General features: G+C 46.2%; 2 protein-coding genes across 6 annotated transcripts in view; both read left to right on the plus strand.

The window, feature by feature from the left end:
• Positions 1–18,180, plus strand: part of SEC24C (SEC24 homolog C, COPII component) — a 25,377-nt gene extending 7,197 nt beyond the window's left edge. For 3 of the 5 annotated variants that reach the window (XM_030759231.2, XM_089897696.1, XM_089897697.1), the window contains 20 exons: positions 6,285–6,460; positions 6,670–7,044; positions 7,356–7,492; positions 10,358–10,469; positions 10,699–10,826; positions 12,009–12,147; positions 12,353–12,468; positions 12,647–12,771; positions 12,933–13,124; positions 13,330–13,423; positions 13,639–13,755; positions 14,109–14,279; positions 14,777–14,873; positions 14,963–15,108; positions 15,332–15,470; positions 15,623–15,741; positions 15,839–16,018; positions 16,280–16,471; positions 16,707–16,796; positions 16,941–18,180. In XM_030759231.2, coding sequence (XP_030615091.1) covers positions 6,285–6,460; positions 6,670–7,044; positions 7,356–7,492; positions 10,358–10,469; positions 10,699–10,826; positions 12,009–12,147; positions 12,353–12,468; positions 12,647–12,771; positions 12,933–13,124; positions 13,330–13,423; positions 13,639–13,755; positions 14,109–14,279; positions 14,777–14,873; positions 14,963–15,108; positions 15,332–15,470; positions 15,623–15,741; positions 15,839–16,018; positions 16,280–16,471; positions 16,707–16,796; positions 16,941–17,081 — 2,986 coding nt within the window. In that variant the 3' untranslated portion in view covers positions 17,082–18,180. The remainder of the gene's footprint in view (positions 1–6,284; positions 6,461–6,669; positions 7,045–7,355; positions 7,493–10,357; positions 10,470–10,698; positions 10,827–12,008; positions 12,148–12,352; positions 12,469–12,646; positions 12,772–12,932; positions 13,125–13,329; positions 13,424–13,638; positions 13,756–14,108; positions 14,280–14,776; positions 14,874–14,962; positions 15,109–15,331; positions 15,471–15,622; positions 15,742–15,838; positions 16,019–16,279; positions 16,472–16,706; positions 16,797–16,940) is intronic. The other 2 variants (XM_089897698.1, XM_089897699.1) reach the window with 2 other exon arrangements.
• Positions 18,181–18,342: 162 nt separating this feature from the next.
• POFUT4 (protein O-fucosyltransferase 4) lies at positions 18,343–26,050 on the plus strand. Its single transcript, XM_022590895.3, has 3 exons — positions 18,343–19,091; positions 19,479–20,104; positions 21,521–26,050. Exons 1-3 carry the CDS (start codon positions 18,384–18,386, stop codon positions 21,666–21,668), a joined length of 1,482 nt encoding a protein of 493 aa, XP_022446603.2. The 5' UTR covers positions 18,343–18,383; the 3' UTR covers positions 21,669–26,050.
• Positions 26,051–27,092: the final 1,042 nt, after the last annotated feature.

Genomic DNA, 27,092 nt, shown 5'->3' on the forward strand with positions numbered 1-27,092 from the left:
GCTGCTCCGCGGCATGTGGGATCTTCCCGGACTGGGGCACGAACCCGTGTCCCCTGCATTGGCAGGCGGACTCTCAACCACTGTGCCACCAAGGAAGCCCTATCCTAACTTTTATAGTAGCGACTTTCTTGTGTTTTTTTAAAATAGTTTACATCCAAAGGTACATCCCTAGACACCACAGTTTAGTTTTACCTATTAAGAAAAAACAACTTGATGTGTCTTTTAAGTCCATAGGTTCCCTTTTTATCTCTTTCTTTTTCTTACTGTTTATCTGTTGAGGACTCCAAGCTAATTGACCTGAAGAGTTTCCCACAGCCTGGATTATCTGGGTTGTATATTCATGTTGCAGTTCAGTATTTTCCTTTTTCCTTTGTATTTCCTGCAAATTGGCAGCTGAATCCAAAGACTGGATCCAGATTTGATCCCTGTGGATAGGATGGAGCAAGACTTTGAAGGCACATAATATCTTTTTTTTAAATATAAATTTATTTATTTATTTTTAGCTGCATTGGGTCTTCATTGCTGCACACGGGCCTTCTCTAGTTGCGGCGAGAGGGGGCTGCTCTTTGTTGCAGTGCGCGGGCTTCTCATTGCGGTGGCTTCTCTTATTGTGGAGCACGGGCTCAAGGTGCGTGGGCTTCAGTAGTTGTAGCTCACGGGCTCTAGAGCGCAAGCTCAGTAGTTTTGGCGCACAGGCTTAGTTGCTCTGCGGCATGTGGGATCTTCCCGGACCAGGGCTCGAACCCATGTCCCCTGCATTGGCAGGCGGATTCTTAACCACTGTGCCACCAGGGAAGCCTGTGCACCGTTGCGGAGCATAGGCTCCGGATGCACAGGCTCAGCGGCCATGGCTCACAGGCCCAGCCGCTCCGCGGCATGTGGGATCTTCCTGGACCGGGGCATGAACCAACGTCCCCTGCATTGGCAGGCGGACTCTGAACCACTGCGCCACCAGGGAAGCCCCACACATAGTATCTTGATATCTTTCTTTTTATGATGTTACTAGTTGTTTATGCATATATATGTTAATTCACTGGGTTTACAAAATGGTGATACTCTAATTCTTTTGTTTTCCTCATTTATTTGTTTGAATACCATTTTAGACAGTTCTTGTCATCTGTTATTTGGTTACAGGTTGTGCAATTCATGTAGAATAAATGCTTGATTCTTTACCTTTATTTCCTAGTTTATAGGGAAATGAGTTGGTTCTCTGTTATGTACAAGGTGACCAACTCTTATTTTTAATATCATTATGAATTATAGTTTTAAACATATTTGATGGGTTTCAAATCACTGCAACTATCATCATTGTTGGAGTATAAAGTGTCCTGTCTTTGACCAATGCGCGCCTCTTCAAGTTGATTCCTGAGTCCTTTTGACATGACCCTAGTAATCTTTAGGTCTAATGAGATGTTTCAGGCTTACCTTGTACATTTATATTCTAGACTAGGAATTACCCATTTTTCCAAGAAGTCCTTTATTTTTTTGGTGAGAAATGTTATTTTGTGACTATAACCTGGGCACTAGGAATGTTCATTGTTGCCTGATTGGTCACTTCCTAGGCCTCTTCAGTGGACATAGCTAAGAAATACATACCTACATATATTAAAGTTACAATACCTCATTAGTTTAAATATGTACTTTCAGTTCAAATTCAAGACTACAGAACCTTTACTTAACCTCTTCATTATATCTGTATCTCTTTTCTTCCATACCAGGTGGGGATGATGGAATTTGAATATTGGAATATCCTACAATTTCTCATTTATTTTATCCCTTATTATACACAACAATCTCAGTATAACAATACTAATACTATCACAAATGTGATTAGTAAAAACATTACTTTTTTAAAATTTTGCTTGTGCTCTCCTCATTCTCTAATAATTAAAACAAATATATTTATTTTAAAAAAGAGGTCACGGGCTTCCCTGGTGGCGCAAGTGGTTGAGAGTCTGCCTGCTGATGCAGGGGACACGGGTTTGTGCCCTGGTCTGGGAGGATCCCACGTGCCGCGGAGCGGCTGGGCCCGTGAGCCATGGCCGCTGAGCCTGCGCGTCCGGAGCCTGTGCTCCGCAACGGGAGAGGCCACAACAGTGGGAGGCCCGCGTACCGCAAAAATAAATAAATAAATAAAATAAAAAAGAGGTCACTTTGCCGAATTCAAGAGTAGAAGTAGGGAATCCTATGAGGAGGTTATTGCCGGTAGTTCAGGTAAGGGATGATCTTGGCTTGGTTTAGGATGGTAGTGGTAGAGGTGGTAAGAAGCAGTCAGATTTGGGATATATTTTGAAGGTAGAGTCGGTAGGATTAGATGTGAGTTAAGAGAGAAAGAGGAATTCTGGATGTCTTTTAACCTGTTGACTTAAACAATTTGGTAAATAGTGCTATTTACTGGGATGAAGAATATTTGAGAAGGAGCAGATTTGGGGGGTGAAATGAAGGGTTTTATTTTGTACATTATAGGTTTAAGAAAGCTACCAGCTACCAAGTAGAGATGCTGAATAGGCAGTTGTATATGGATCTGCAGCTAAGGAATAATGTCAGGACTGGAGATACAAACTGGGGAGTCTTCAGTATAGAGACATTATTTAAAGCCATGGGACTAAATGAAATCACTTAGAAAGTGAGCATTGAGAGTAAATAGTAGAGGTGAGGACTGAACCTTGGAGCTTACCAACATGTAAAAGGCAGTCAGAGGGACTTCCCTGGTGGTGCAGTGGTTAAGAATCTGCCTGCCAATGCAGGGGACACAGGTTCGAGCCCTGGTCCCGGAAGATCCCACATGCTGCAGAGCATCTAAGCCCGTGTGCCACAACTACTGAGCCTGCGCTCTAGAACCTCCAAGCCACAACTACTGAGCCCAGGTGCTGCAACTACTGAAGCACGTGCTCCTAGAGTCCGTGCTCCGCAACAAAGAGAAGCCACTACAATGAGAAGCCTGCCACGAAGAGTAGCCCCTGCTCGCCCACGTACAGCAACGAAGACCCAACGCAGCCAAAAAGAAATAAATGAATAAATAAATTTATTTAAAAAAAAAAAAGGCAGTCAGAGGAGGAGCTATCAAAACACAATGAAGGGGCTTCCCTGGTGGCGCAGTGGTTGAGAGTCCGCCTGCCGATGCAGGGGACGTGGGTTTGTGCCCCCGTCCGGGAGGATCCCACATGCCACGGAGCAGCTGGGCCCGTGAGCCATGGCCACTGAGCCTATGCGTCCGGAGCCTGTGCTCCGCAGCGGGAGAGGCCACAACAGTGAGAGGCCCGCGTACCGCAAAACAAACAAACAAACAAACAAGCAAACAAAAACACAATGAGGGACTTCCCTGGTGGTCCAGCGGTTAAGACTCCATGCTCCCAATGCAGGAGCCTGGGTTCGATCCCTGGTCAGGGAACTAAGAGCCCTCATGCTGCAGCTAAAGATCCCATATGCCACAACTGAAGACCTGGCACAGCCAAATAAAACAAACAAACAAACAAACACACTGAGAAAGAGCAGTAGTGAGGTAGGAGATTAGCCATGACAGAGTAGCATCCTGAAACTAGGTGAAGAAAGTATTTTAGGAAGTCAAGAGAATAATCAGCTGTGTCATTTGCTGCTGAAGGGTGAGATGTAGACGAAGAATTGACTGTTGGGTTTGGCAAGGTGCGACATTATTGACAGATGTAGTTTCAGTGGAGACATGAAGGCAGGTGAAAGAATTTCAGCTGGTAAGTAGGTTAATGTAACCTAAAACCCTTCTGCCACAAACATCTAGAAAGGGGAGAGGAAATAGAAACAATTTTTTTTTTCAAATACATAATCAAGCTTAAAAGAAAGAAAGTGAAATCCTCAAGTGCCAGAGACAAAGTGGGAACTGAAAATCAGAGTGGTAAGTTGACACTGTGGCTACCAGTGGAGAGGGTAGAAATTATTATCTTGAGAACCTGCGGGCTTAAGTTTAAGGGCAGAGCAACTAAGCCCGTGCGCCACAACTACTGAGCCTGCGCTCTAGAGCCCACAAGCCACAACTACTGAAGCCTGCGCCTAGAGCCCGTGCTCTGCAACAAGAGAAGCCACCGCAATGGGAAGCCCATGCACCGCAACGAAAAGTAGTCCCCGCTTGCTGCAACTAGAGAAAGCCCGCACGCAGCAACGAAGACCCAACACAGCCAAAAATGAATAAATAAATTAATTAATCAATTTATTTTAAAAAACACACAACAAGATACTCCTGTGTATCCATCAGATTGGCAAAATTAAAAAGTCTGACAGTACTAATTATTGCTGAGCATATGGAGTATCAGGAACTCTCATCCACTGGTGGTCAGATGCAAATTAGTACAACTACTATGGGAAAATAACTTGGAATTATCTGTTAAAATTAAAGATATGCATATCATATAAACCAGTAATTTCACTCATAGCTATATGCCTTAGAAAAAACTCATGTGTGTATAAACAAGTTGAATATATGATTGAATATAGCAACATTATTGATAATATCCAAAAATTGGAAAACCCCCAATATCCATCTGTAGTAAAATGCTTAAGTAAATCATGGCATATTTATTTAGTGGAATAATATTTAGTGATGAAAGAGAATGCTAAATGCAACAGCATAGATGAATTCATAAACATGGTTGAACAAAAGAAGCAAACTCAGAGTATGTACGATGTGATTCTGTTTACAAAAGTTTAAAAACCTGACATAGCTGAATTATATTGTTTTAAAGATAAGGGAACAATTATCAAGAAGTTGGGAAAGTAGTTATCTTTGGGAGAAAGGAGAGGGCTGTGATGGAGGAGAGGCACACTGGGCCTTTGGTGTATTCTATTTTTTGAATTGCTTTTTGGTTACATGGGTTTTTGTATTATTCAGCAGTACGTATATGTTTTATGTATTTTTTTCTATTTATGTTATATTTCACAATTAAAAAGTAAAGTATTGATACATTGGACTAAGAATTGTGTCTGGGTTCTAGTTCTAGAATAGTCTGCTACTTATACCCTTAGTGTCTTAGTTTTCTATCTGCTCTGTTTCCCTCATTAATTTGCTGTGAGAATTAAATAAAGCACTTAGAGATGCTTTGTAAATTATAAAGCTATGTACAGATAAGGTGTTGGTTTATTGTTACTATGGTATGTGATAGAATACCACTGGGTAGTGGAGAGTATTATCCATGTTAATAGAGTAGTACCATGGAATATAATTATTTTGACAAGGATTTATGAGCATCTGCCATGGGGCTAACAGTATGTTTGTTGCTATGGAAGACAAAAAATGCAAAGCCCAACAAAGAGCTTAGGGAGGTAAGTTTCACTAGCATATTGCCCAGAAAATACTAGTTAAATGAACAAATGAAAAGTGTGAAACTGCAGAACTAGTAGAAGCTGACCAAACATAATAAAGTTCTAGTTATTTAGTAGAGACAAAATAAGCAGGAAGGATAAATCAGAATTTCAGTTTAACAGGCTACCGTTGTGAAGAATTTGATTCATTCTTGAAATCCCAGAAAGAGCTTGTTATGTATAATAATCTATGTTATAGATTTCTGCAGTAACATTACTGTAAAACACTGTTGCAATTGCTAGTTGGTATACAATGATATTGGAATGATTTTGAATTTATATTTTAATATGCCATCTGATACCATGGGAGTATCCAAGACAGTTATCCAAGTAACGAGGCTTTGCTAGATAGACCCAGCTAGAAGGCTACCTAGTTTATGTCCTGTTTGTCTAGTCCTTAACTCTGGTAGAGTTAGCATCATCTTTCTGCTTAGCATAGAATGCCAGACTTAGCTGACCTGCTCTTCTAATCTTAAGGATATTTCTAACATCTTTCCCAGGATTAAGTGATACTTTGGTTTAAAAGTTAAACAATCAAACTGCATTTGTTTGAGCCCACATTATTAAGCTCCTGTTGTGTTAATGCTTCTGTGCACCTTCCCTTCGACTCCTTCAGTGCTTCAGATTACAGAACTGAGGTGGTTTGTCAACAAAGGATTAAGGCAGAGAAGGTGATAATCTAACTAGCAGAGTAAATAATACTCTGATCTGAGGGTGTTCAACACATGTTTTTGGAGTGAACCTAATGGAAAACAAGGTTTGCCATGAATAATCACAGTGTAGATCATGAGGAATGTAATTTATTCACAAATATATAAAAATGTGAAGCCATATAAGAGCCCAGATGAGAGTAAGATGCTGTAAAACAATATAGTTTCCTATATGATGTGGAGCTCCTGCCAACTTTGAAGGGTATCTCAGCCCACTAGAAACCTCTGCCTTCCTTCTCTTCGCAGGCTCCCTGGGTATCAGCCATTTGGGTCAGCCATATTGGCCCCTGTGGTCAGCCAGCCAGCTGTGCTTCAGCCCTATGGCCCTCCCCCAACAAGTGCACAGGTGACGGCTCAGCTGGCCGGAATGCAGATCAGTGGTACTGTGGCCCCAGCCTCTCCACCTTCAGGGCTAGGCTATGGTGAGTAGCTGTGACCACAGGAATACTGTCCCCTTCTTTTTAGAAGCATCAGACTCTGGGGCTATACCTGAATCCCTTTTATTTCTTGTGCTTCTGAGTCCCAGCAGATGGGAGAAGTCATTCCTGCCCCTCATGTGGAAAGGAAAGTGATTTACTGAACAAGGAGGCAGAATGACTGGGGTTCTGACTCTACTTCTTCTACTTCTCAGGCCCACCAACATCGCTGGCCTCAGCCTCAGGAAGTTTCCCTAACTCTGGTCTGTATGGCTCCTATCCTCAGGGCCAAGCTCCTCCCCTTGGCCAGGCCCAGGGTCATCCTGGGACCCAGCCTCCCCAGCGACCTGTCCCACTACAGGCCTCCAGCTTCACACCCCCAGCTTCAGGGGGTCCTCGGATGCCTTCGATGACTGGTCCTCTCTTGCCTGGACAGAGTTTTGGGGGGCCCCCAGTGAGCCAGCCTAACCACGTGTCCTCACCTGCTCCTCAAGCTCTGCCCCCTGGCACCCAAATGACTGGGCCCCCAGGACCACCACTACCACCTATGCACTCCTCCCAGCAGCCAGGCTATCAGCTGCAACAAAATGGTGAGTTTTTCCCAAGGTCTACCTAGGAGCCAAAGGCTTTAGCAGTTCACGTGTTTTTGTTGTTTTTATTTGCTTTTAGTATTGCTTGCTAAGTGGTGAACTAGATAGACAGCTTCAGGGTATTATTACTAGGATCTGGGGTTTGTAAGATTTTTTTTTTCTCTTAGTTCAGATAGTGTGGGCTTTCTCTGAATGGTCATTACTGTACCTCTCAATCCTACATTTATAGGAGTCTAGTAATTTCCGTGAGGCCTTAAGAAGAGATAAAGAAGGAATAATTTGTTCATCAACCTTGTGTCCTTGTCTCTTAGGTTCCTTTGGACCAACCCGGGGCCCTCAGTCCAATTATGGAAGTCCCTACCCAGGAGCAGCCGCTTTTGGAAGTCAGCCTGGGCCTCCTCAACCATTGCCTGCTAAGCGCCTGGACCCTGATGCCATCCCGAGCCCTGTAAGTAGATACTTATGTGGTCCTGGGGAAGGTGCTTGTGGCTGCCAGATAAGTGAGTCAACCTAGAAGAGATGTTTGCCTAGCCTTTTCTGATTTTCCTTTTCGTTCATCATCTTGTAGGTGTAGAACCTAGATGTAATTTTTGACTCTTTAACTAGAACTTGAAGTCCCAGAAGTCTTTTGGGGGCACTTTTACTTCATAGCTGGGCAGGAAAGGAAGGGAAACCAGGAGTGATCAGCAGTATCAGTAGAGCTCTGGGTTGAGTGCTGCATTCTGCCACTGCTGGACAGAGCACGGTAACCTCTGCTCTTCTGTGGAGTAGTGGGTGGGTCCACGTCTTGTCCTCTTAGATCTAGTAGGATAGCAGTCTTCTTAACGGGTAGAGCTGGTGGAAATTCTCTGGTGTTAGGTGGTAAGAAAAGGAAAGCCTCTCTGGATTCTCTCTGCCCTTATTTGGACAGTGTTTTAGGAGGAAGCCTCCAATACTTTTGTTTGTTAGCCTGCTGCTGTGTGGATGGGGAATAGTGATCTACAATTTCAAGGGTGATGTGGGGAAGTTGCTTCTCCCAGGAAGAGGGTGAATCTCACCCTTAGAGCCATCAGAATACTCAGGCCTTCCTCATCATACACAGAATAGAGGCTGGTACTGTATTCCCAAGTGGAGGCCACTTTATAGTTCTGTCTGCAACATTTGCTATGTCAATTACCTCACCATGCTTAGCCATTGTCATATTCCATTCTGTTCTCTTCCCTCTTCCTTTGGGGAACTATCATGGTGAGGGACCCAGTTGGCAAAGGGGGACTCTACAGGATTAAGCAGTCCCTCTTTCCTTCTCCCTCCTTTAGTAAGAAGGAGAGTCTGGTTGGATGTGAGGCTTCTTTCAGCATAAGAATAGTTCTTACATGGGAGGCTTGGCCTTTTGGAAGGAACATCCCTCTTCTTCCTTCTTAAAATTTCTCCCATTCAGCCCCTCCGTATAACCCCTCTTGCCTCCTATTTGCCCCCTTCCTTATCTTTCTACATCATAGCCTGAGCCATTAAAGGCTCTTTTTTGGCCCAGAAACATTTGGAATTTCTGATCTAGGGGGGGCCTGATTTCAGCAGTATGAGCTGGGCTCCATGGAGTTAGTATGAGCTAACTCCATGAGTTAGCTGTTCATGTCTAACTCATCAGGGCTGAGAGAAGTAACATCTGCTTCTTGTTCTTTTGTCTCCCTCCCTGTATTCCCCTGCTGCCTTTATTATTAAAACACTAAAAGCAACTCAATGAGCTGCCTCCTCAGCAGAAAACCAGACACAGAATAGACCCTGATGCCATTCCTAGTCCAGTAAGTGCAGGGTGTGTGTGTGTGTGTGTCATCCCTGTGTTAATGTCACCCATGCATGCCTGTGACCTCATCTTCACCTCATCCACCATGTCCATCCCTCCGCATCCTCTTCCCTTAGTCCTTCTAGACCCTTGCTTTTACAAGCTAGAAGGATGTGCATGCCTCGAGTCACCATATAATGAAGAAGTAGCAAGCTGTTAGCAGTGCCTTTAAGTATGGGATGGTAGAAGGTCAGGATCGAAGGGTGGGGTCAGATGGCATATTAAGCTTTGGTTTTAGTCCTGCTGGCTCCTCCAGGAGCCTGCATGTGATATAGGATGGAACAGGACAAAACTGAACAGTAGGGGCTTCCCTGGTGGCGCAGTGGTTGAGAGTCCGCCTGCTCAATGCAGGGGACACGGGTTCGTGCCCCGGTCCGGGAAGATCCCACGTGCCACGGAGCGGCTGGGCCCGTGAGCCATGGCTGCTGAGCCTGCGTGTCCGGAGCCTGTGCTCCGCAACGGGAGAGGCCACAACAGTGAGAGGCCCGCGTACCGCAAAAAAAAAAACAAAAAAACAAAAACTGAACAGTAGATCTTTCCCTTTTGGGTTTGATTTGTCTACTGCTTGTTGTAGAGAAACATGTGGGTAGGTGGCTACTAATGTACAAATTTGGGAAACTCATTTCTTACGGGGAGGGGTCAGCTGGTTTGGGAAAGTGTGGGCCACTTTCTCATCTAGAGAGTCTGTTTGACTCTGATATATTTCTAAGCTTCAACTCTTTCTGCTATGGGATACAGAGTCTTATTCTCCCTTTACTTTTTCTGGTTTTACCAAACCCATCTTGAAGTAACTGACCAAAGGTTATCAGCCTGCATGAAGGTCTGATCACCAGCTTTGCAAAATCTTTTTTTTTCCTTTGCTGGGTCTGTCAAAATGTGGGGGACTGAGGATTGGGCTATAATATCCTCTTCTCCCATATTTACACACTGATGCTTACCTGAAAATAAGGCAGCATCTGCTTCCTCACCTTACCTGATCATTTCCTGCTGTGTAATCCTCTCCTCACCCTGTCCCTTCTACTTTCATTGAGTGTAGAGTCATTCCAGGTAGATTTCATTTTTACATGGTTACCGTTGTCTGTTCCCCTGCTCTGATTCAGAATGTGTCTTGGGAAGAGAAGGGGAGGCAGAGGCTTGATGGGGGAGGGAAGTGGAATCTGATCATGTTTGCAGGCTTGTGATAAGAGCTGGAGCTTTCCTGGAGTAGGTATTATAACAGGGTGATCACCATTTATTGGGATCAGGGCGATTCATAAAGAAGCCCTTTCTCAATGTTGCCTGTCCAGCATGTTGCTGCTGACTGTGGAGTGGAAGATTGGTATTACAGCATTTTATATGATCTCCTAAAGGAGAGCAGGCCTGGTGCATGAGGCGTGTTCCTTGGCAAATTATTAGTTTCTGTGCTGCAGCTCCAGTGTTTCTTTCTCCTGGCTCTCTGCAACCTGCTACTCCCTTTTCATCTGTCACTTCATTCATTTCACCTCTTCCCTACAGATTCAGGTTATTGAGGATGACAGGAACAACCGGGGTTCAGAGCCATTTGTTACTGGAGTGCGGGGCCAGGTGCCACCCTTAGTCACCACCAACTTCCTCGTGAAAGACCAAGGTGAGAAGGGCATTAATTACTCCCTGCGGGGACTTTTTCTCCAGCATTATCAGCTTATGGATGGGGCTTTGTCAGTCTTTAATCAGAGACCAATCCCTCATTGGTCTCTAGGGGGAAAAAGCCACCATCAGCTCTAGCATTTGTTGGGATGATGGGGTGGATTGGCAATGGAGAGCCAGTGTCTGGAGTGATTCTGTGATCTGACTCAGCTTTTCTACCTCCTCTTCAGGGAATGCAAGTCCCCGATACATCCGATGCACATCCTATAATATCCCTTGCACATCTGACATGGCTAAGCAGGCTCAGGTGCCCCTAGCAGCTGTCATCAAGCCGCTGGCAAGGCTGCCCCCAGAAGAGGTGAGTCAGGGAAGGGACTAGAGTATAATGAAAGGGAGGAAGGGAGACGGATTGGGGAGTGAGACTTCTTCCTAGATGTGATTCTGGCAGTCACAATGGAAGAAGTCTTGGTTGGGCAGGAGGGGCGAATATCTTCAATAGCTTTCTATCACAGGGCCCATGCCTGAAGGGGTGGTAGGGATGAGAGTAAAAGCCCAAGAAATTGCTGGATGGGAGCAGAGTCCACAGGGGAAACACATTATGGAAAGAGTCAAGGCCAACTTGTAGGGGAGAAGACAGCTGGTTGCAGGAACCTCTCATAGCATGGTCATCTCCAGATGATTAGAAGCACATCATTCTGTTTTTTCTTGTATGCTGTCCTGTCATCCCAGGTAAGTCGAGATGTTAGGACAGCATATTAAGGAAAAAGGTAGATTAGGATCCAGTAGTCCTTCTCTTACCTGGTTTGGGCCATGATCTGTCACCCCAATACCTGGAATCAGCATTGAAAGAGAGAGAGCTTGGCAGCTGCTCTGTCAGGCCTTGGTAGGATACCCTCATATTCATGCCTAGCTTAATGAACTTGGGGTGGATTTCTCTATAACTGGATACTCACGGCTCACTTTACATCCTGCTTCTCTGTCTTGTTCTGTGTTTTTCTCTTTCTTTTTTCCTGGGTCTCAGTGGGGATGGTTGGACACTTGGCTGCTGGTCTCTTATCTGTAGGGTGACATCTGCCTGGGCATCAGTAGGCTCACAGAAATCCAGGGATTGGAGAGGACAAATGTCATAGATACTCTGTTGGGAAAGGAGGTAGGAGTCAAGATCCTAGAGCAGGAGTGAAGGGGATTGAAGATTGGGCCAGAAATGAGAATCCTGGGTAATCTCTGGTTTTCTCCTCATACATCCATGTCAGCCCCTGGCTTGTTTGGGCCAGTTCCACAGTTGCTCTTCTCTTTCCAGAAGAAGTGAAATTCTAGAGATGAGGAGTAAGGAGAGGGGACTATAGAATTTAGACTCTTAGGGACATTCCTTAGAGACATTTGACATTTGTCCTCGTTCCCCTTCTCTCTGCTCCCTCCCCAGGCAGAGTATCTGAGCCATGCCCTTCTTCCTCCAGGTTGTTCCTCCTCATCTGTTGCCACATATAGCTCCCTGCTGTAGCTTCCCTCTATGTCTGAGCCCCTCCTCTTTGCTCTTTAGGCTTCACCGTATGTTGTCGACCACGGGGAATCTGGCCCTTTGCGCTGCAATCGCTGCAAAGCATACATGTGCCCTTTCATGCAGTTCGTTGAGGGAGGGAGGCGCTTCCAGTGCTGCTTTTGCAGCTGTATCAACGATGGTATGTTCACAGAGGCTGGGGTTGGGGGGGATCTGGATTGCATCTTCATTGTTCTCTTTCTAGTTAGATAGATGAGGGTCCGTTGGTTCAGGAGTTGGGGAAATAAGGCGCCTGTGGGGATGTGGGGCAATAGAGTGAGCTCAGCCAGGACCCAACTAAGATTGAGCGTGGACCTTTGAGTAACACTCTGCCCTACTCCCCACAGTTCCCCCCCAGTATTTTCAACATCTGGATCATACCGGCAAACGTGTGGATGCTTATGACCGTCCTGAGCTGTCCCTGGGTTCTTATGAATTCTTGGCCACTGTAGATTACTGCAAGGTGAGGGAAGGTAGCGTGGGGAGCAGCAGTGGGTGGACAATGAGACAGCTAAGACTTGCTGTGGTCATTTCCCTCACCCCGTCATTGTCCCCTTTGGTGTTGACTTCTCTCTAGTCAACTGACCTGCTTACTAATACCCCTCTCCCACCCCTGCCGCCAACATTTCCTTCCTTTGCAGAACAATAAGTTCCCCAGCCCTCCTGCCTTCATCTTCATGATTGACGTCTCCTACAATGCCATCAGGAGTGGTCTTGTTAGGCTCCTCTGTGAGGAGCTCAAGTCATTGTTAGACTTCCTGCCTAGGTGAGAGTTAGGAGCCAAGGTGCTTCCTTTGGATAATGATGCCTGGGGAGGGGGCTTAGGGGTGGGTGGCTGGGTTAACTCAGCACATCATGGATCCTGATGTCATGAAGTTGGGTGGTGGAGAAGGTGGCAACCGTGGGTAACAATGTCACCTTCTACAGGGAGGGCGGGGCAGAAGAGTCAGCAATCCGCGTTGGCTTTGTCACCTATAATAAGGTGCTCCACTTCTACAATGTGAAGAGCTCATTGGCCCAGCCACAAATGATGGTTGTATCTGATGTGGGTGACATGTTTGTGCCACTGCTGGATGGCTTCCTGGTCAATATCAATGAGTCTCAAGCAGTCATCACCAGGTAGGAGTTAGACTGTGGGGGTAAAGCAGGGGTGGGGTGGATACAACCACAGAAAGCCAGAGAGTTGAGCAGAGGGTTCAGCAGATGGACAGAGGCTGTGCCTCAGGAGTTCTCAGAGTCTGGGGGCCAGATGACTCTTCAGGGAATTGAGGGATTTGAAATTTGGATAGCAATTTTGATTGCCTCCTATCACCTATCTCTTCAGCTTATTGGATCAGATTCCAGAAATGTTTGCAGACACAAGGGAGACAGAGACAGTATTTGCCCCAGTTATCCAGGCTGGGATGGAGGCTCTGAAGGTAAGGCTCGAGTCCCTGGCAGCCACCTCTGCAACACTGTCTTCTGACCATTTTACCCCCTAGGATACAACCTCTGTATCTTCAGTGATTGATGGCTGTGTAGTGAGTCAGCTTGTCTGACATAGTTGGCACTGAGTAAATGACGAGGGAAGGGATGAATGAATAATGGATGAATAAAGGAAAGAATGGACAAGTAGATCTCTCTTCTTTTCTAGGCTGCTGAGTGTGCAGGGAAGCTCTTTCTGTTCCACACCTCCCTGCCCATTGCAGAGGCCCCAGGGAAACTGAAGAACAGAGACGACAGGAAGTTGATCAACACAGACAAGGAGAAGGTATGGGACTGGGAGGTGCGGGGAGGACTTTCTATTACAGAGGAACATGCTGTCTATTCACAATGCAGTACTCTTAACTTTCTTGAGGGGAACTGGGACTGGATCCTCTGCCCTTTCACATGTCACATCCGTGACTGCCAACCTTCTCCACTGCTCCCACACCTCTACCCCATCCCAAAGCCCTTGGTAGACTTTTTTTTTTTTTAAGAGACTGTTCTGTTACTATTGCAAACTGAGAGGTAGATCTGAAGTCTTACATGTCCTTGAATATCCCACATTACATATACAGCATATACAGTTCTCAAGCAGGGTGGAACTGGGATCTTTGAACATTTTTTTCTGTTCTTCCCCAGACTCTGTTCCAGCCTCAGACAGGTGCCTATCAGACCCTGGCCAAAGAGTGTGTGGCCCAAGGCTGCTGCGTAGACCTCTTCCTCTTCCCTAACCAGTATGTGGATGTGGCCACGCTCTCTGTTGTACCCCAGCTCACTGGTGGCTCTGTCTATAAATACGCTTGCTTTCAGGTACGGCATGGGACTCTGGGTGGCAGGTGGAAGCAGGACTGGGAATGCCTGCCTGCATGTGGAGTGGCCCCTTAGCTGCTGACTCATTAATAGGAATAGCGTTGGAGGAGAAGACTGCACAGTGTACAGAAGAGAGTGTGGCAGTCAGGAGCACGGGGCTTGGAATCAGTCCCGGGTTGATATTCTGGCCCTACTATTTACCAGCTGTGTGACCTAGGATAAATTACTTAATTATTCTCTCCTTTGTTTCTTCATCTACAAAATGGGATTTTTATAGTTATTAATTAGGATCTGTCATCAGGATTAAGTAATTATATGTAAGGCACTTAATGGGATACCTGGCATGTAATATGTAATAAGTGCTTAAAAGCTATCATCAACATCATTATCTTCACTGTTACTGTCGTTATGATTCTGCAGGCTTGTAGAGTGGAGGGGGTGCAGGGAGATTGTTTATATGTAGTCAGTGATGTGACTCTGAGCCTGGGGGGATGCAGGTGGAAAATGACCAGGAACGGTTCCTGAGTGACCTGCGTCGGGATGTACAGAAGGTCGTTGGCTTTGATGCTGTGATGCGGGTCCGGACAAGCACTGGTCAGTCCTAGTTGGAGAAGAGCAGGTGGGGGGGCTCAGTCTGGAGGGAGGCACCTGTCATACCTTTAGCGCTGTCCATGTGGCCTCAGGTATCCGTGCTGTAGATTTCTTTGGGGCTTTCTACATGAACAACACAACAGATGTGGAGCTGGCTGGGCTGGATGGGGACAAGACGGTGACTGTGGAGTTCAAGCATGACGATCGGCTCAATGAAGAGAATGGAGCCCTCCTGCAGGTAGGGGACAGGAGGCAGGGGTTGGGGAAGAAGTGTCCGCGGTCATTTCACTGGATATAAATAGGCTGTAGGGAAGCGGGTGAGGGATGGGTAGAGAAGACTAGAAGAGACTGGAGAAGGGATGGCTCCTGTCTGTCTTCTAGTTTAATAATATAGCAGAGGCAGTTTTCGAAGGGCTATGCTGAGGGAGGGGTGTGAATTCCCCCTTTCTCGCTTCCCCTAGTGTGCCCTGCTCTACACCAGCTGTGCAGGGCAGCGACGGCTCCGCATCCACAACCTGGCCCTCAACTGCTGCACTCAGCTGGCTGATCTGTATCGAAACTGTGAGACTGACACGCTCATCAACTACATGGCCAAGTTTGGTGAGGGCAGAGGCAGGGCTGGGTGGGATTGGGGCTAAGAGAAAGGTCCAGGATGGTCAACAATTCAGCATTCCTGAGTGGGTGTGATGGTGGGAAGGCACATGTGATGGAGTGGCTGACCAGTGACTGTGCTGTCTCCCTTTCCCATCCAGCATACCGGGGGGTCCTGAGCAGCCCTGTGAAGACTGTTCGTGACACTCTTATCACTCAGTGTGCCCAGATCTTGGCCTGTTACAGAAAGAACTGTGCCAGCCCCTCCTCTGCAGGACAGGTAGGGAAAGCATATTGGTGGAGGAGTTGTTGGGATACATTTTTGCATTGGGAGGGATTTCTCATGATTATTGACTTTGTTTTGATAACCCCCTTAGTTGATCCTTCCTGAGTGCATGAAGCTACTCCCAGTTTACCTGAACTGTGTATTGAAGAGTGATGTCCTGCAGCCTGGAGCTGAAGTCACTACTGATGACCGGGCCTACGTCCGACAGCTGGTTACCTCCATGGATGTGGCTGAGACCAATGTCTTCTTCTATCCTCGGCTCCTACCGTTGGTGCGACTGAGTGCTGGAGTGTGAGACATTGTAGTGAGAAAGGGACATCATAGGAGGAGGAAGGGAAGGATTAATATTATCTGTGTCTGACACTCATGAATATTTTACCTATCTTATCTGATGTAATAATTTCATACTGAGAGTTACTCAGGTGCTTAGCTTTCTGAAATTTCTTGTGTATGGGGATGAAGGATGGGGGTGTGGGTGGGCAAACGAGTCTTATGGTCCTTGGTAACCGTTTGCCCCCTTCCTTTTGTCTAGACAAAGTCTCCCATTGAGAATACCACTGAACCACCAGCAGTTCGAGCATCTGAAGAGCGTCTAAGCAACGGGGATATATATTTGCTGGAGAATGGGCTCAACCTCTTCCTCTGGGTGGGAGCAAGTGTCCAACAGGGTGTTGTCCAGAGCCTCTTCGGTGTCTCCTCCTTCAGTCAGATCACCAGTGGCTTGGTGAGGGCAGGGAGTCAAGGAGAATGTGGGTGTGGAAGTAGACTCTGTGATATGAGTTAGGAGCCAAGAAAAGTGTGCTCATTCCCTTAAATAGCAGGGTACACTTAGAGAGGGAGGGTGCTGTCATTCTTCACAGGCTTCCATATTTCAGATAATGCATAAATCTGTGCTGTCCCATCTTCACTTCTGGATTCAGCATACCTTACCATAAGGATAAATGAATTTTGTGTTCCAGAGTGTTCTGCCAGTTCTGGATAATCTACTGTCCAAGAAGGTGCAAGGCCTCATTGACAGTTTGAGGGCACAGAGATCGCGGTACATGAAGGTAACACTGATCCGAACCTGGATTTCTTACCTTGTCAAGTCCTCACTGGGAAGGGGGATGGGGAGTAAGTGACTAGATAATGGGATTTTAGGGCATGTTTAATTCCCTTTAGCCCTGCCTCATGACCCTGTGTTCTGGCCGTAGCTTATTGTGGTGAAACAAGAGGACAAGCTGGAGACACTGTTCAAACACTTCCTGGTGGAAGACAAGAGCCTGAGCGGCGGAGCATCCTATGTGGACTTTCTCTGTCATATGCACAAGGAGATTCGGCAGCTACTGAGCTAGAGCATGTGGTAAACAGCATAGGGTCCAGGCCAGCTTCCAGAAAGTACCCCAGGACAGCAGAGAAATTGGGACAGTTCCATATATTATAAGTCATATAAGCTGACCTCAGTCTCTTTGGGGGGAGGGGGAGGTATAAGGAGACACCTTCTTTCTGGGCTCAAGTATCCTACCACTCTGTCATGTCCTGCTGTTGGAAGGTGCCCCTGTCCCCTCACTTTACCATTTTCCTGCTAATCCTGTCGTAATGAATGTAGTTTCTCAGTTCACTGTATATGATTTGGTGTTGGGGGATTTGGAGCCACCCAGACCCTGATAATATTATGTGTCCCTTTGGACCAGCCTCCAAGAAGAGAAGGGCAGACAGGAAGGAGTGAGGATCCCAGGGTATTACAGGGGGAGGGGCTGCGAAGTCAGCTCATTGTCATCAACAACTTCCTATATTAGGGATAAACATACTTACAGGTGCACAAGAGCTGGGGTATAGACCATAGATGGTAGAGAGAAAAGTGGTCAGTCTTCTTGGGCCTGGAAGTCAACAGCCAACTCAGAGTGACTGAGGGTGGTTGATTAGCTTTCTTGCTCTCTTCCACTGATCTTTCTCTCTCCTGAAATGATTGGTGATCACTTGGTGAATAGAGGCACGTAATCAGAAATGAACGAGCCTGGGAACAGAGTTGCAAATTATATTAAGACCTGGTAGCGGTATCAGTCTCCTTTCCAGCTGGAGAGGCCCCAACACTGGATGGTTCTGTAGGGAGCCTGGCCATCGACTTGCAATACCTCACAGAGCCAGCCCGTATCCCACTCTGAGCTCCCGCTGGAAGCACTGCTCTCCAAGCTGGAGGTTGTTGGAGAGAGAGGCAGAGGTGGCTAGTCTTTCCTGCTAGGACACCACTCAGGCTTTCGTACTGACAGAGTGGCTGACAGTTATCTTCCAACCCCACCTAGCTGGGGCAGGACAAGGGCTAGGCTTGATGGTGGCCAGGCTTGCCTGCCCCCAGCCCGGGACGCCCCTGCTCTGGACCTCTCATTTCTCTTCGTTGGTTTATTTTTCAATGCATCTTTAATTTGTAAAGAAATAAAATAAATTAAGATGTAACCAGCAGCCTCCGTTTTATCTGCGACGTATCACTTTCCTTGCAGTACTTCCTGCCAGGATTAGCGGCTCCCGCGAAGTGGCCGGCTGAGGTGGCCACTGAGCTGCACATGCGCCATGTGCCCCTGTGGCGTAGGACCTCGTCGCGTCGCGACTCACCGCGAGGCGGGGCCTGTTGCTGAGGGGCTTCGGCTGTCAGAGTAGACATGGGGGCCGGCCGCACGGGGGCTGTGTTTGCCGCCCTGGGAGTGCTTAGTGTCTGTGCGGCCAGCGGCTCAAGGCCCGTGGCGGAGGGGGAGACCAGCGGGGAGGTGGAGTGGGCGGAGCCGTGGGACGGCGCAGTTTTCCGGCCTCCCTCCGCGCTGGGCGCAGTGGGGGTGGCGCGCGGTCCAGGGACCCCGCGGCCGGGGAGGGGGGAGGCGGTGGACCTGCCAGTGCTGCTATGGTGGAGCCCAGGGCTGTTCCCTCACTTCCCGGGCGACTCGGAGCGCATCGAGTGCGCGCGCGGCGCGTGCGTGGCGTCCCGGGACCGACGGGTGCGGGGAGACTCGCGGACGCGCGCACTGCTCTTCTACGGCACTGACTTCCGCGCGTCCGAAGCGCCGCTGCCGCGCTTGGCGCACCAGAGCTGGGCGCTCCTGCACGAGGAGTCGCCCCTCAACAACTTCTTGCTGAGCCACAGTCCGGGCATCCGCCTCTTCAATCTTACCGCCACCTTCAGCCGTCACTCGGACTACCCGCTGCCGCTGCAGTGGCTGCCCGGGACCGCCTATCTGCGCCGCGCGGCGCCTCCGCTCCCGGAACGCACGGACTGGCGCCGCCGGGGCTACGCGCCGCTGCTCTACCTGCAGTCCCACTGCGACGTGCCTGCGGACCGGGACCGCTACGTGCGCGAGCTCATGCGCTACATCCCGGTGGGTGAGGGCGGGGCGGGAAGGGGAGGGTGGCGCGCCGGGCTGAGGCCGCGACCCCTGGTGTCCAGGCCGACGTGACATATCTTCTTTTTTTTTTTTTTTTTAACATTTTTACTGGAGTATAGTTGCTTTACAATGGTGTGTTAGTTTCTGCTTTATAACAAAGTGAATCAGTTATACATATACATATATCCCCGTATATCTCTTGCGTCTCCCTCCCTCCCACCCTCCCTATCCCACCCCTCTAGCTGGTCACAAAGCACCGAGCTGATCTCCCTGTGCTATGCGACTGCTTCCCACTAGCTATCTGTTTTACCTTTGGTAGTGTATATATGTCCATATATACGCTACCCATACCCTCTTGACGGCGTGCTGTACCCCACTCAGGTGGACTCATATGGGAAATGCCTGAAGAATCGGGAGCTGCCCACGCCGCGGCTACAGGACACAGCCACAGCCACCACTGAGGATCCAGAACTCTTGGCCTTCTTGTCCCGCTATAAGTTTCATTTGGCCCTCGAAAATGCCATCTGTGACGACTACATGACGGAAAAACTGTGGCGCCCCATGCACCTCGGTGCTGTGCCTGTGTACCGCGGCTCTCCCTCTGTGAGGGACTGGGTGCCCAACAATCACTCCATCATCCTCATTGACGACTTTGAGTCGCCGCAGAAGCTGGCAGAGTTTATTGACTTTCTGGACAAAAATGATGAGGAATATATGAAATACCTGGCATACAAGCAACCTGGGGGCATCACCAACCAGTTCCTTCTGGATAGTCTGAAGCAGCGGGAGTGGGGAGTGAATGATCCTTTACTGCCTAACTACCTTAACGGCTTCGAGTGTTTCGTCTGTGACCACGAACTGGCTCGGCTGGATGCCGAGAAGGCCCATGCAGCCTCTCCTGGGGACATCCCTGTCCCTGAGCCTCATATTGCCCAGCCCTCACACATGGACTGCCCAGTGCCCACACCTGGCTTTGGCAGTGTGGAAGAGATTCCTGAGAATGACAGGTAAGGGTAGCTGGGGTCTCCTGTGGCTGTCAAATCAAATGATTTACTGACTTGCTTCCTGCAGGCAATAAATTAGCACTAGGTGCTGAGGGGATGTTGTATAAGGAAATTATGACATGGGATCACTCTGCCTTTAAGGTATCAAGAGTCTAGTTGTGGGGATAAGACAAACTGCGAAAGCTCAGTAAAAGATGTGAGATATCATTCAGGGCAACAACATACAAAAATCAGCTTTTGTAAACAATGTTTGCAGTAGTTCAAAAAAAGCTTCAACTAGAGCAGAGGGCCCGTTCAGGGAAGCAATGGGGGAGAGACAAAGCTGGGCCAGGTTGTACATATTCTGAATACTAGGCTCTGGAGCTGGACTGTCCTGAAAATCAACTCAGCTATTTATGGAGCACCTTCAGCATGGTGGGGCTGGGGATGAGAGATACAGAAGAGAGTATTCTGAGGGAGGTTTGTCTGCAACAATCAGGGTTTATACCTGTTAACCTGGTGTAACTATTAACAGCACCTCCTTTCACTCTTAAAATTACCCTGATTTGGATGATAAATTATATGTTTGTCCTAGACAGAGTAGAAGGGATGCTTTCAAAGGATGATTAACAATGGTGGGCAGTGTGGATTGGAAGGGAAGTGAGGGGGCTACTGCAGTAGGTGGCAGAAGGTGGTGACATTGGGAAACAAGGTCAGCATGGGAGGTGGGGTGGGGAAATGTTGAAGCCACTTGCAGCAAACCACACCTGTTGGGGGGAGGGGTGATAAAAGATTATTAGCCGTGAGAAAGAGAGGCTGCTAGAATGTCCTGCAGAGATCACCTTGGACAGTGGATGGCAGCAGAGGGCTGGCACAGTTTGGTCCTGGGAGTGGAGGTAATTTGTATCCAGTAATTTACATCAAGTAATTTGTATCTAGTTTGTGCTGAACATAATATTATGATTTGTCAGAGGAAAAGTGTAACACATTAAAAAAAGAGAAACATTCAGGTTCTGTCTCATCAAGACACTGGATACTATTGCACTTTCATTTTGATTATTGAAATAGGTGTAACATGAAAGGTAACCATCTAAATATGCCCCCTTGCTTTTCTTAGGGAGATTACTGTGTCCATAGTTTGGCCCCTGTCCTGCCTGCCTCTTAATTCCCTCCACATTTAGGGACCAAGAGCAGGCAAGTCAGGAAATTTAACTCATTGGGGGAGGGGGTGGTGTTGTGTGATAAATTTGTGTTTGTGGCTTACTGCCTGTCACTTGGACTAATACTGGGTTTACTTCACATTTCCTTCCCTCAAAGCGGATCCCTCGTCCTAGCCATAAACCACTGTATCTGCTTAAGATTTCTTTGGCCATTCAGAGAAAGGTAGGACTCATAGCTGTGCTGAGGTTCCGTAATCCAACTCCCATTTTGATGTTTCAGCTGGAAGGAGATGTGGCTGCAAGATTACTGGCAAGGCCTGGACCAGGGGGAAGCTCTCACTGCCATGATCCACAACAATGAAACACTGCAGAGGAAATTTTGGGATTACCTAACTGAGATCTTCATGAAAAGGAACCAAAACCTCTAATTACTCTTGCAAGAGTCCTTAACTTGATAGAGCTAAGGAGATGGAAGTCCTTATTCTAGCGTGGGACATGAAGGGTATCTGCTACGCAAGTTCTTAATGAGCACTGTCTTACCATGAGTTCAAAGAATAAGTTATATCTACTGATATTTTATCCTAAAGATGTGTAGCCAGGGTCTCAGCCTATGGTAATAGGGCCTCTCCTCATGGAGAGATGGAGGCATCCAGTTCTTGGTTTAGTGGGAACCAGAAGCCTGAAACACCCATTTGATTAAAGGTGCTGATCAACAAAAATTTTAAAGAACTGCTTATTTCTCTAGCCGTATCATCCTCTCAGTCGTGATTGGGACAACATGTTAGTACTTGGCTGTGAATGAGGTAAGATGGGCCAGGTTTAGCATCTTTAGAAAACTACTGTGCTATTCCTCAAACCATTCATTATTCAGTACCTTTCCCAATCTCTTTTCCTCATCTCTTGCTTTATAAACTGTTATGTTGGTGGTGAAGCAAAACTCCTGGGGGGTTGTATTCTGGCTCTCTGGAGTTGTATTTTTTATATCATTTACTTTGCTTTTCATGTCAACCTTTTCATTTTGAATGGCTTTTTCTTTCCTGGTTTTCCACAATTTCTGATGGAGACGGAGTAGCCTTGCCACCATTCCCACATTCATTTTCCCCAGCATTAAACTGCCTGTAGATTTGACAGCTTTTCTTACTGCTGGTTTGCTTCTTATCTAGGGCATATCTGAAATTCCTTCTCCACTCATGAGTAGAAAGATTCAGTGGCTAATAAATGTCATGCCAATTTAATGAATTGTCCTGCTCTATTTTAGATTAGAGATGGAGTTTCAGGCTGGAAATGACAGCAGAAAAAGCTATAATGATTTTGAAATGTTGAAATAGGCCAATGTGAATCTAAGTGCAGATTTTTATAAGCCCTTGATCTCTTCTGTCTGCCTAATGAACTCTTCTATTATTTTTATATGCTACAAAAGTCCATTTCCCCCCAAAACTCATGAAAATTATGGCAGAAAAAAACAGCCCAGCAATACAGCTCTAGTAATTCTTTCATATTCTGTGGCACTTTTCACTTTAAGTGGGATAAATATTCCAACTTCATTCACTCTATTACTGTTACAACGCACAACTTTATAGTACTTACTGAGACTACATTTTGATGGAGCCCACCCACCTAAGCTCAAGGGCATGAGAAGCGAAGCAAGACATTTAAGCCATCACAAGTGGCTGGCTAAATAAAAAGTTGTTAGTCAGATTTAGGGAGGTAAGACCCTTCTATTGCTGTGGTTTAAACATACAGCTTAATGGACAGGGAGACCATTTGCTTTTTCTGGGGCAGTGGAACAAGAAAGAATACCTTGGATCTTAGAACTACCCTGGTTGTAATGTTGTATTAATGAGTTATCACTAGAGAAGTTCCATAGCTTATCAATATGTCTGGTTTAAATTAGTGTGTGTGTATGTATGTATATATACACACATTAATTTACAAACATATATATATATAGTTGTAAAGACTGAAGAGGAAGATGATGCTTATGACTTCAGTACAGACTATGTATAATAGAATCTTGTCCTTCTATAAGGTTTTGTTGGGTTTTAATTTTTTTTTACATCTTTATTGGAGTATAATTACTTTACAATGGTGTGTTGGTTTCTGCTCCATAACAAAGTGAATCAGCCATACATATACGCGTTCCCATATCTCTTCCCTCTTGCGTCTCCCTCCCTCCCACCCTCCCTATCCCACCCCTCCAGGCGCTCACAAAGCACCGAGCTGATCTCCCTGTGCTATGTGGCTGCTTCCCACTAGCTATCTACGTTACGCTTGGTAGTGTATATATGTCCATGCCTCTCTCTCCCTTTGTCACAGCTTACCCTTCCCCCTCCCCATATCCTCAAGTCCATTCTCTAGTAGGTCTGTGTCTTTATTCCTGTCTTATCCCTAGGTTCTTCATGACATTTTTTTTTTCTTAAATTCCATATATATGTGTTAGCATACGGTATTTGTCTTTCTCTTTCTGACTTACTTCACTCTGTATGACAGACTCTAGGTCTATCCACCTCATTACAAATAGCTCAATTTCGTTTCTTTTTATGGCTGAGTAATATAACGTTGTATATATGTGCCACATCTTCTTTATCCATCCATCCAATGATGGACACTTAGGTTGTTTCCATCTCCGGGCTATTGTAAATAGAGCTGCAATGAACATTTTGGTACATGGCTCTTTTTGAATTATGGTTTTCTCAGGGTATATGCCCAGTAGTGAGATTGCTGGGTCATATGGTAGTTCTATTTGTAGTTTTTTAAGGAACCTCCATACTGTTCTCCATAGTGGCTGTACCAATTCACATTCCCACCAGCAGTGCAAGAGTGTTCCCTTTTCTCCACACCCTCTCCAGCATTTATTGTTTCTAGATTTTTTGATGATGGCCATCCTGACTGGTGCGAGATGATATCTCATTGTAGTTTTATTTGCATTTCTCTAATGATTAATGATGTTGAGCGTTTTTAATATTTTGAGCAGACTGCTAAGCTGTTCTGTGTGTGATATACCAGTTTTTTTTAAAATTAATTTTTTTATTTTATTTTTTTTGCGGTACGCGGACCTCTCACTGTTGTGGCCTCTCCCTTTGCGGAGCACAGGCTGCAGATGCGCAGGCTCAGCGGCCATGGCTCATGGGCTCAGCTGCTCCGTGGCATGTGGGATCTTACCAGACCGGGGCACGAACCCCTGTCGCCTGCATTGGCAGGTGGACTCTCAACCACTGCGCCACCAGGGAAGCCCATATTTGTTTTTATTTTTGGCTGTGTTGTTTCTTCGTTGCTGTGTGCAGGCTTTCTCCAGTTGCAGCGAGCGGAGGCTACTCTTTGTTGTGATGAGCGGGCTTCTCATTGTGGTGGCTTCTTATTGCGGTGGCTTCTCTTGTTGCAGAGCATGGGCTCGGCTTCAGTAGCTGTAGTTGTGGCACAGGGGCTCTAGAGCGCAGGCTCAGTAGTTGTGGCGCACGGGCTTAGCTGCTCCACGGCATGTGGGATCTTCCCGGGGCCAGGGATTGAACCCGTGTGCCCTGCATTGGCAGGCAGATTCTTAACCACTGTGCCACCAGAGAAGCCCACCAGCTTGTTTTTAAATTTAGGAAATCTAGCTCTTTAGAGCTAGATCAAAGCTAACATCAAGTATTTATTTAAAAAAATAATGGCACCTGCTTGGAATGGGGTGAAGATTTACAGAGAATTTACCATTTTTGGTTGACGTGAAACTATATAATATACTGCAAAATGGAAATTCTGCAACAGACCTCGCAATAAACATTTATATATATGGGGTGCTCATATATTGTTTATATATGAGATGCTTCAACAACTAGGGTCCTAAAGATGTGGCCAAGCAAAGCTATAATTTAGGCTGGGTTTCACTGCCAGGGTGGTTCTTTTTTCTTTTCCTTTTTTTTTTTTTTTTTTGGCTGTGCTGCATGGCTTGTGGGACCTCAGTTCCCGGACCGGGGACTGAACCCGGGCCCTCGGCAGTGAAAGCACAGAGGCCCAACCACTGGGGAACTCCCCTTTTTTCATTTTATTTAATAAACAATGCCCTTCATAACAGCATGGAAAGTTTTCTGTTTGGACTTTTGCAGAAAAGAATAAGAGAGAAAGACAGACCTTCGAAAATAATTATGTTAAAATTTGATATACTAAGGACTCTCACAAAAGAAGCCAAATTCAGGACTCTGATTTCTAAACTTGCAATCTATTTAAATGCAGATGCTAGTTTATATAGTGCAAAATACATTATTACCCAAGTGCAAAATAAGGTTAGGACTCAAATTTCATTATGTGCAATGAAAAGGGTAGGTGATGGTTATGCAAGGTGTAGAATCATCCCTACCTCTCCTGTCTAATTACAACAGTTCACACTGGCATTACCTTAGCACTTTTATGTACAAAGTAGGCCAGTTTTTTATGAATGATTGTGGCTGGAGACTCATGCCTGCTTTGTGGTCAGTGCTTCCCAGACTTTCTCCTTTATTCCTCTTACCATAAAAGTATTCAAAACCAGGTGCTACATTTCTACAAGGGAAAGCAGAACCAGGAATAGCCACATGGCTATCTAACTAAAGGCTTCACTTTCTCTGTGGAGAAAGCAAGCAATGTGAATTTTCTCTGGATTGGGGCCCAGCCTGCTCTGTATACAGTAGCAGACTTGGGGTTATTGGTGGTAGAAGTTCTGATAGGAATTAGCTTTATTTGTGTTGCTGCAGTGGGGGTGGAGCATGGGGCTGATGCCTTTATTATTCCTGAGTTGCTTCTTCGATTATCACAGGTTTAATTTTGTATAATAAATGGCTTCTTTTTAAACATTGTCTTCTGCTTGGTTTTATTTCTGGGTTGAAGATGGTAAAGCTGGAGACTTGCAAAAATATTTCAAACATTTGTTCATTTAACAAGTACTTATTGGCACTACTCTAGGCCTTGGGGATACAGCACTGAACAAGATAGACAAGGTCCCTTCTCTCATGATGCTTACATTTTAAATGGGTGTTGGGGGGTAAGGCTGTAAACAAACAATAAATGAACAAGATAATCCAGACTATGATAGGTACTCTGAAGAAAATAAAACAGGTTGGTGGTGGTTTGGATGGAAGTCAGGGAAGTCCTCTCTGACATGAACTGGGACTCAGTAGAAGAAAAAGAACCAGTCATGCAGAGATAAATGGGAAGATTCCAAACATCTGTGATAAGTGATTAGCACACACTAAATATTGCTTCTCCATAGTAGTCATCTTATGAACTACAAGCTTGTCCAAGTTATGCTTCCATTACCAGAGACACTTCTTGGAGCTCATGTGTAAATGCCTTGAGAATGAGTGGTTCATCTTTGGGTTGAGTTTTGTAAACAGCTAAAAGTCACTTGGTGGGGAGGAGGGGGCGGGGGGAAAAAAGTAACTTAGAACCAAGTCTGATTAAAGCCAGGCATCATAATTGAAGGGCCAAGTGTATAAATAGGAATGGCACTGCTAAGTACCTTCAGAGGATTGGCGAGAGGATTAACTAAAACGATGAATGCGAGAAAGTGCTTAAACCTCACCCAATCCGGTGAGATCACTACAAATGAACAAACGATATCTAAGCAGCAGCAGCTGTTAGAGTAAATGAGCCTATTTTTCTTCGCGGCTTCAGAGTGGCTCTAAAGGTAATCAAAACCAAGTTCTTAAAGGTTTATTAAAATAAAATCATTCCCAACGTAGCATCTTAAACTCTCATATTTTGGTTCGCTCCTATTCTCTCTGCCCTTGCCTGTGTCAATCACCCTCTAATCCAGACTTTACCACCAGAAACTAGAGTCCATTTATCAGGCCTCTTTCCTGGGTGTTCCCGGCCCAGTACTGCCCCAAGACTTCAGA

This window comes from Delphinapterus leucas, chromosome 16 (assembly GCF_059928025.1).
Source record: "Delphinapterus leucas isolate spDelLeu-1000000601 "Yukka" chromosome 16, BTC_Dleu_Yukka2, whole genome shotgun sequence".
NCBI classification, from domain to species: domain Eukaryota; kingdom Metazoa; phylum Chordata; class Mammalia; order Artiodactyla; family Monodontidae; genus Delphinapterus; species Delphinapterus leucas.